Source organism: Macrobrachium nipponense, chromosome 14 (genome assembly GCF_015104395.2).
Source record: "Macrobrachium nipponense isolate FS-2020 chromosome 14, ASM1510439v2, whole genome shotgun sequence".
NCBI lineage: Eukaryota > Metazoa > Arthropoda > Malacostraca > Decapoda > Palaemonidae > Macrobrachium > Macrobrachium nipponense.
In genome coordinates, this window is record NC_087207.1 from 19,167,033 (window position 1) to 19,176,500 (window position 9,468).

Consider the following 9,468-nt stretch of genomic DNA (forward strand, 5'->3'; position numbering starts at 1 on the left):
CCACAGGATCTAGCTGACACTATCATGTACTGTTTTCCCAAGACCTAACTATTTTTCATCATTATTACATACATTCGTATATATACAACTAACGTCATTTCCCCGTTGGTATCATTTATAACTCATCTGACCCCTAACTAGGTTAAACGACCAAATTGCGACCATTTCACTCGAAAAGGCCACCTTTTTCCACTTTATATTCAGGTATAATTGGTGAAACAACAATACAATTAGTACATATTTAAGCATACCATTCAGTAGATTGAAGTTTCGTCATACGAACTAAAATAAGCGTGTGAAGTCTTCGTGAAATATGTTTTCAATGCAGTTTTTAAATCCAAATGGTATTCACCTTGAAATCTTAATATTTACGTATCTAAAGATTCTTTAAGATATGATTTCATTGTCTTCTAATAGGTTTCTTAATGTAGTATTAATCTACAATATTTTGAAGATAAAATTTTTGTTATAATTTTACGTAAATCCAATTTCATTCTTGATGAACATCTTACCTAGAGCAAGACAGATTAGCTATGCTTAAGTTAACACATTTATCTTATCTTTTCTTTCATCCTAATTTAAAATTTTAAACTTAATTCTATAAATGCTTATGAATACTTGCCTTCAGCAGCGACTGTCACTCAATCTAAATGCATTCCTTTAGGATAAACCACTCACAAAGTTCTAGCTTATGATTTTCACAACCGAATTCACGAATCACACTACAATATATGGCAACTGACTCACTCACCGTTCCCAATTTAGTGGAGTTTCACACATACGCCAATGCATTTACAAACTGTTTCCATGAATTCTAGTTGTCATAGTAATGCAATAATGATAAAATTGCTCAAGTATGTAAATAATAAAGCTTATGGTGTACTTACGTGTACTGATCATCATTAAAGATTGGATACGTGGTTCTGCTAAATTTATGTCTGAATGACCATAATAGGTCCCAGTGCTTGGGCTTGTCCCTAAATTTCGCAATCCATCCATCCATCCAATTTATAAGTCTTCTTACATTACAATAAAGTCCTCATCTGCATCTTCATTTTCATAAGCTTCGAGACTTTCAATTTTCTTGACATCACTTGGAAGCTCTGAACATTGATAGCACATTGCCCGCGCCTCTTCAATCCATATTTAATGGCAAGAATACTATGTAGTGTAGAAATCCTCATTCTGTTTTTTAGTTTAGTTGTCACTATGCCGACTTGACTGAAAAGACGCTCAACATCGGGATTGGAATGAGGGGGAGAGAGAACCGTCATAACAAATCTTTCCATAACAAATCTTGAAAGATCTTCAAAAGGGTTTTCTCCAGCAGAATCTGTGTAATTTGTAATCTCATCCCAAAATTTCAGTGCCACGTCCCTTGGTTGTCAATATTTTCCACTGAACGGTATGCAGCTTCCTCCACTGATGATAATTTTTTTGTTAAAACTTCAGGATCGAAAGCGCTCCAAATCTACCGCGAAAAGCGCTAAATTGGCAACTGCTGTTGAGTCTGTAGATTGTAATAGTCTCAATCTTTATACCGGCCCTTCAGATCTCTTCTTTTACTATATACCTATTCAATCATTGATGTTTTCTGCATAAGTTGCTAAATAAACCACAAAATCAGCATTTTGATCTCATGTCAACATGAAAATTTTCGTTTTTCCCATATAATAGAAATGTTCTAATGCTTCATTTCAGTACCAGTGGGTAATAATTGTCTCTCTCTCTCTCTCATTATCATACTACTGCTATATTTAGTTTGTTGTAGTATTCACCAGATTATGAAGGAATAGCTGTATAGACCGAAGCAAAGAATTTGGCCCTAGGTACCCTCTCTCTCTCTCTCTCTCTCTCTCTCTCTCTTCTCTCTCTCTCTCTCTCTCTGTATACAACTATATTTATGTTTATTAAGTGTAAATGCAGTATTCACTAGTACTGTAAAGAAAGACCTATGTAGTAAACTAAAGCAAAGAATTCTCTCTCTCTCTCTCTCTCTCTCTCTCTCTCTCTCTCTCTCTCCTCTCTCTCTCTCTCTCTACATATACTACTACTGTAATTATGTTTATTTATGTTACATGCAGTATTAACCAGTATTATAATAAACTTAAGCAAAGAACTTGCCAGCAGGTACCTCAATTTTTATTTATTTATTATTATTATTTTTTTTCTTTTTTTTACAGGTCGCCCTTGTCTACGGTCAGATGAACGAACCACCAGGTGCTCGTGCCCGTGTAGCCTTGACAGGTCTCACGGTGGCAGAATATTTCAGAGACCAGGAAGGCCAAGACGTATTATTCTTCGTTGACAACATTTTCAGGTGAGCAGCTTTTCTAGGGATAGTCTAAGCAAGTGTATTCTGCATGAAACTGATCAATCAGGTGTTGTATTATTATTATTATTATTATTATTATATTATTATTATTATTATTATTATATATATATATAATATATATATATATATATATATATATATATATATATATATTTGCTTTATCATAATCCTTCAACTCGACTGGGTGGTATTTATAGTGTGGGGTTCCGGGTTGCATCCTGCATCCTTAGTTGTCCGTTTCTAGGATCACACTCTAGTGCATGAGTCCTAGAGCTACTTCAGCCTCTAGTTTTTCCAGATTCCTTTTTAGGGATCTTGGGATCGTGCCTAGTGTTCCTATTATTATTGTTGTTGTTGTTGTTAGAAGATGGAACACGCCCACCACGAGGTTATCAACCTGAAATTCAAGCTTCTGAAGAATACGGTGTATATTTGAAATTTACAGAAGATATGAAATACAGAAAGAGGAGATCAGCTTTTGGAAAAGATAGATTAATTAGTCAATAAATAAAAATATAAATGAATAAGTAAAATACAAGATGAATTGTTTGAACTTTACAGGCTCTGATTACAAAAGATCATCAGGGAGATTGTTCCACTGTCCAGCACAGCATCTTAAAGCACAGCATTTAAGATGCTGTAACTTATCCCCCCCCCCCCCCCAAAAAAAAAAAAAGCCTTAATTTCAGTAGAACTATACAGAGGTTTTGCAAAACTTCATTATCCTTACAGGTTCACACAAGCTGGTTCTGAAGTGTCTGCCCTGCTGGGTCGTATTCCATCAGCTGTGGGTTACCAGCCAACGTTAGCCACTGATATGGGTAGCATGCAAGAGAGGATTACCACAACTAAGAAGGGATCTATCACTTCTGTGCAGGTAAAGCAGAGAAGGTTTTTAATGTTTCCATTTGATTATCTTAATTATAAATTTATTTAAGGACGTTTGGCTTTTAGAATATTTCAAGCAAAGGGTTAAGGTCCCAAAATAGTGAATTTATGATAGAGTGCCTTTCAGCTTGCAGTGTGAAAAAAATGACTGAAGATCTTTACGTGGAGACATACTTATGTTCGTATACCCTGAAGTAGTTTTAGGAAGACTACGTAATCCTATTTGACTTTAAAGTAGTAATGCCTCAGCTTAACAGACTACAGCGCTACTATATGCTTTTAGATGTAATGCATTTTGTATAAATCTCTTAAGCAGAAAGTCAAGTGTAAAGTACAAGGCACAGAAGAATCCTAAAGTAGTAATGTAGCCCTAGGAACAAGAGATGCCTAAAATAGCACTACAGTACTAGGCACAGGAAATACCTAAAATAGTACAGGCACAGGAGATACCTAAAATTGTATTACAGTACCAGGCAAAGGAAGTACCTAAAATAGTACAAGCACAGGACATACCTAAAATAGCACTACAGTACTAGGCATAAGAAATACCTAAAATAGCACAGGCACAAGAGATACCTAAAATAGTACAGGCACAGGAGATACCTAAACTAGTAATATAGTACTAGGCACAGGAGACAATGTCCAGGAGATACCTTAAATAGCATTATAGCACCAGGCACAGGAGACAATGCCTAGGAAATACTTGAAATAGTATTACATTGCCAGGCACAGTAGATACCCAATACAGTATTAGGCACAGGAGATACTCATATCATCTTAAAGAATGTCTTTATTTCCATCCCCCTACACACAGGCCATTTACGTCCCAGCTGACGACTTGACTGACCCTGCCCCAGCCACTACATTCGCCCATCTTGACGCCACTACTGTGTTGTCGAGAGGCATCGCAGAGTTGGGAATTTACCCTGCTGTCGATCCCTTGGATTCGACGTCGAGGATCATGGATCCAAATGTCATTGGACCTGATCACTACACAACAGCTCGAGGAGTTCAGAAGATCTTGCAGGTAATGTCCGATTGAATAAGAAGTACGTATGTGACTTTTTTTTTTTTTTTTTTTTTTTTTTTTTTTTTTTTTTTTTTACCAGTGAAAGAGAAGTTTCTTTCAAGTTTCTTGTTGAATTTCCCTTTTTTTTACCAGTTCAAGTGAGGTTTCTTTCAATTTTTGTGTTAAATTCCCCCCTCCCCCCCTTTTTTTTTTACCAGTTAGGGAGGAATTTCTTTTATTTTTCTGGTTAAATTCCCTGATTTTACCAGTTGAAAGTGAAGTTTCTTTCATTTTTCTAGTTAAATTTCCCTTACTAAAGTGAAGTTTCTTTCAGTTTTCTTGATAAATTTCCCTTTTTTACCAGCGAAGGTGAAGTGTCTTTCAGTGTTCTAGTTGAATTTCCCACTTTTACCAGTTAGAGTGAAGTGTCTTTAACTTTTCTGGTTAAATTTCCCTGTTTTTGCCAGTTAAGGTGAAGTTTCTTTAATTTTTCTAGGTAAATTTCCCTTTTTTTTTTTTACCAGTTCAGGAGAAGTTTCTTTCATTTTTCTAGTTAAACTTCTCTCTTTTACCAGTTCAAGTGAAGTTTCTTTCAATTTTCTTTTTAAATTTTCCTTTGTTATCAGTTAAAGTGAAGTTTCTTTCAATTTTCTTGTTAAATTTCCCTTTTTTATCAGTTAAGGTGAAGTTCCTTTTATTTTTCTGGTTAAATTCCCTGTTTTTACCAGTTAAGGTGACGTTTCTTTCAATTTCCTTGTTAAATTTCCTCTTTTACCAGTTTAGAAGATTTTTTTTCTACCTAAATTTCCATTTTTTACCAGTTAAAGTAGAGTTTCTTTCAATTTTCATGTTAAATTCCCGTATTAGTCTCATCATCAACCATCTAAATCTACCTCTGCTCTTGGAAATGATCCTGTAGTTATTCTACTCGGAAGAAATGCTGTAGATGAATCCTTGACTGTAGCTTTCAGCATTAAAAATTCCCCTTGTTTTCTAATGGGAATGGAAAATTTTCTTCAACTTATGTAGTTAAATTACCTCATAAGTATCTTTATCCTCCATTTATTGCTAGCTTTTGCTCTTGGAAAAAAATCCTGTAGTTCATTCTCCTTTGAAAACATACTGAAAGATGAGTCCTTGACGGCAGCTTTTAGCATTCAAATTTCTCTTTTTGATGACTGTATCTTTGGCAATGTTTACCTTTCAGTGTCTTTCTTGGGAACTAGTAAGTTGTATGTTGGTCTTCCTAGTCCTTTGCTATTATCTGTACAGCATTTATTTCTTTTAGAGGTCACGGGCATGCCATCATCGATAGCGAGATTTTGTCAGCCAAAGGGAGCACTAATATCCTGAATGCTTGAAAAAGTACAGAGCAGTTCCTGTAACTTAATTTGGCTTTTACCCCCAAAAAACACATTCCCTTGATCCTGTAGCTTAATTTTGCATGTGCTTTGTGTACAATGTTTGTTTAATTTTACATAAAAATGGCTGTCACAATTCTCATTTTTCAATTATTCCTTTTCCATTATTCCAATGATTCTGAATATGATGCATTGCCTTGATCTTAGCTTTGGCAATCTTTCAATGTCTTCTGCTCACAAGGTTTGTAAAAAACCTTGTTAGCTCAGGACCACATAAGGTAATTTTCTCTGAAACTTTTGGGGTCTAACATGAAAAGTTTCCTGTAGTCTATGAGAGAAGAATCACATTCTGTTTAAGGGTAGTATCAGAGTAGGGAGTGAGGGATTGGCTGTTAAGTGTTACTTGGGAGGATCCAGGGTGGGGGGGCAAAGTCCACCCCCACCCAGGTCAGGGCATGGGGTCCTAAGTTAGGTTAGGAAAGGGTAGGATTTCTCAGACCTACCCCATGTCTTCCTACTCTGCATCTGCTCCCTGTTTTATATAATAATTCAACATGAAAGTCCTCGAGTACATGAGTGTGGAAGAAATGATCAGCTCTGGTACATTCTGTCTCATCCTCCAGGACTACAAGTCTCTCCAGGATATCATTGCTATCCTTGGCATGGACGAATTGTCAGAGGAGGACAAGCTGACGGTGGCTAGGGCGCGCAAAGTGCAGAAGTTCATGTCACAACCTTTCCAAGTTGCTGAAGTTTTCACAGGTTACGAAGGGAAGTTCGTTTCTCTTGAGAACACCATCAAGGTTAGTTGGAACATTTTATTTTATTTTTTTTTTTTTTTCAATTGGTTTTGAGGTTATAAATTTTACTATCGAAGCGTGGAACTACTAAGCTGTTCGTGTACAATTTTTTGTGATGAAATTTTATTTACAATAATTATTTGATTTGAAAAGGCCACTGTCTCTAAATTTTGCCTTTTTTCTGTAGATGGAAGAACCATAATTTCTTTTGGACTAAATATTATATCAGGCAAGACAATATCACATTGGTATTTTAAGATACACATTTGGACAAAATCTAAAAGCACTTGTACTTTAGTTTTAAGTTAAGGTACAAAGTGTCTGGACAAAACCTCAAAGACTTCAGTTTTAAGTTAAGGTCCTGAGTTTAGACAAAAAATTCAAAAACGTTTTCTTCAGTTTTAAGTTAAGGTCCTGAGTTTAGACAAAAATTCAAGAACATTTTCTTCAGTTTTAAGTTAAGGTCACGATTTTGGAAGGAAAAAAAAAAAAAAAAAACTTTTTCTTCAGTTTCAAGTCAAGGTCCTGAATCTGAACAAAAAACTTAAAAACCTCTTCCTGACGTATTCCAGAGCTTCAAGGAGATTCTAGGTGGAAAGCACGACAACCTTCCTGAAGCAGCCTTCTACATGGTAGGCGACATCACAGAAGTGCAGGCGAAAGCAGAGGAGCTTTCTCAGTAAACAAATCTAGAATTGCGATGGAATTCGATACCAGTTTCGTAGTAATTTGTGAATGCTATGAATACTCTTTCCTGTGCCTCATGTTCAGGCCAGATTGTCAAGCAGGAGCAGCACAAACAAGTTTGGTAATGGGAGCTTCTGACTCTTAACTGTTAATATCCTGCCAGAATTATTACTGATGTTGAGAAGTGGTACAGTAACTCTATAAATTTCAGTCATTCTTCAGAATCCTTATATATTTTTGAATGAGTAGGCAATTAGAAAGGCCTCCAATGGTATAACCATGATTAAAATCATCAATAAAGTTTCTCTTCATAAAAATGTAGGAAATATCTCCTTGTGCAGGCAAATGATCTAATAATCACTTGATCGTAGAGGCAAATAGATTTTTGGAATAATTCTGGTTGTTAGCTCAGATTGTGAGAAAAAAATGTTAAGTAGACATTTTTATGATGTTGTATAAGGGTCAACTGAATGTAGCAGAAGGTAAAATGTTATTGTAAATAGTGTGTGAGATATATAAATGAATTAGAATGTGGTGGTGTGTCTGTATGTTAAGAAAGGTACAGGTAGTTTTGTACATTGAATAACATAAATGAAAAAAATATTCACGAGCAAACAATAAATAGTTGTTTGTGAATGGAAATGACGTGTAAATGCACATTGAATTTCAGCAATTAAATGGTTGTCATCATATTAGGAATATGTTCTGTCCATCACAAATCATAAAAATGTCCCTGTCAAGTTTTGAAGACATAGTCTTGATATTTCTATATTTTACTACAAGTTTTATATAACTTTTTTTTTTTTTCATTTCCCTTTGAGTTGTCATAATTCTTGCATTGAATTTCTTTCTGCATGGATTGTGAGCGTAGGGCCATTTGTAGATAATTTGTCAGTTCATCATCAGCCTGGTGCTTTTGTAATGCAGTCAAGCCAAAAAACAGTTGTATTTTGTATTTTCTAATACTTTTGAAACCCGTTTTCAAGTCTGTAATTAGGTTTTCAGGACACGATTTAATATGAACTACTAATTTTCCTGTTTTAGATATATATTTTTGAAAATTTTCAGGCTCTCAGAAATATACCTCAGGGATATAATGTACTTTGTAGATATTTTAGATATATTTACTTACAAGCATTTCACATTTATTTTACATTTTTCTCCATGTCTCAAGTTGAATGTTTGTACATAGCAAGAATCTTTTCCGTACAGAGTGTGAGAAAGATTTCGTGTTGATAAACATTCTGAGAGATTTTGTGAAAACGTATTTTGGCACCAAATAAAGCTTCAGAATTTAGCTTTCTTGTGCCTGCCATGAATATTGAGGATTATCAAAGTTACAGAATTTAAACCTTTTCAGGAGTATGAAGCATAATTTGAGACATTTCACAAGTATTTAACTTCGTGCCATAAATATAATGGGCTTCCCAAGCTAGAGAATTTTGATTTTTTTTCTTGAATAAGAAGCATAATGAGATATTTCACATTTTTTGTCATGCAGAAAAAATGTATTACATACGTTTTAAATCTGTATTGTAGAAAGTTCCTGTACTTATGTGTGCTACAGGATCTTCTTCAGTATACAGAGAACAACCATCATGCTTTTGTAATATTTTGGAAGCAAGTATCATAACGATGTGCCTTGCAATACCTTTAAAAATAAAACCAGTTGTCCATTTATTTCTGTACAGTGAAAGAACGAAGGAAAATACTTTCAAACAGTTTGAAATACGTCGTACCCATTTAGAAAGGTACACATATAGGTTTAGAAATGACTGAAATATCTTTTTCCTAATTTCACAGCCAAAAATGTGTAAAAATATGGCAATAATGAGTTGGAAATCATAATAAAAATATTAAATTTAATAATTTTAACCAATTTACTCTAAACCAATAGCTATAAGAATATGGTAAATTTACGACCATTTTTAAGCTTTGCATTCCATTCTTAAGACTAACAGACTTCTATTCTGGGACTTACGGACTTTCTGGTATGGGAAACTGATGCAACTGTTTTATAATGGTTTCACTCCAAGGACTCAACTTGTGATAAATACATTTCTGAAGTGTCATTTTACAGTTCGAATGTATTATACCTGTTTCTCCAGAGGTTTGATACTTTGAGAAATAATATACTTTTCGTTTCTGTGAAATATACTAGGACTGGGAAATCTTTTTTTTTTTATTCCCCCTGAGTGAGGTATTTTAGCATTTGCTAGAGAATTCTGTTTATCAAAAGCTATTGGAAATTAATAAATTTTGGAATAATGTTTGTTTTTGCTAAGTGATCTGCTGTCACTATGTATAACACACACACACACACATATATATATGCATATATATATATATATATATATATATATATATATATATATATATATATATATA

General features: G+C 34.4%; 2 protein-coding genes across 2 annotated transcripts in view; one reads left to right on the plus strand and one right to left on the minus strand.

Moving 5' to 3' along the window:
- Positions 1 to 1,543, minus strand: part of LOC135226359 (uncharacterized) — a 76,945-nt gene extending 75,402 nt beyond the window's left edge. The window contains exon 1 of the mRNA XM_064265825.1: positions 888 to 1,543. The gene's annotated coding sequence lies outside the window, so the exon portion shown is untranslated. The remainder of the gene's footprint in view (positions 1 to 887) is intronic.
- The window catches only part of LOC135226150 (ATP synthase subunit beta, mitochondrial-like), a gene marked incomplete at its 5' end in the record, with an annotated part of 29,734 nt that extends 20,483 nt beyond the window's left edge, over positions 1 to 9,251 (plus strand). Inside the window, 5 exons of the mRNA XM_064265591.1 lie at positions 2,184 to 2,320; positions 3,068 to 3,212; positions 4,038 to 4,250; positions 6,217 to 6,396; positions 6,966 to 9,251. Of these exons, the coding sequence (XP_064121661.1) occupies positions 2,184 to 2,320; positions 3,068 to 3,212; positions 4,038 to 4,250; positions 6,217 to 6,396; positions 6,966 to 7,076 (786 nt within the window). The remainder of the gene's footprint in view (positions 1 to 2,183; positions 2,321 to 3,067; positions 3,213 to 4,037; positions 4,251 to 6,216; positions 6,397 to 6,965) is intronic.
- Between the last annotated feature and the right edge of the window lie 217 nt (positions 9,252 to 9,468).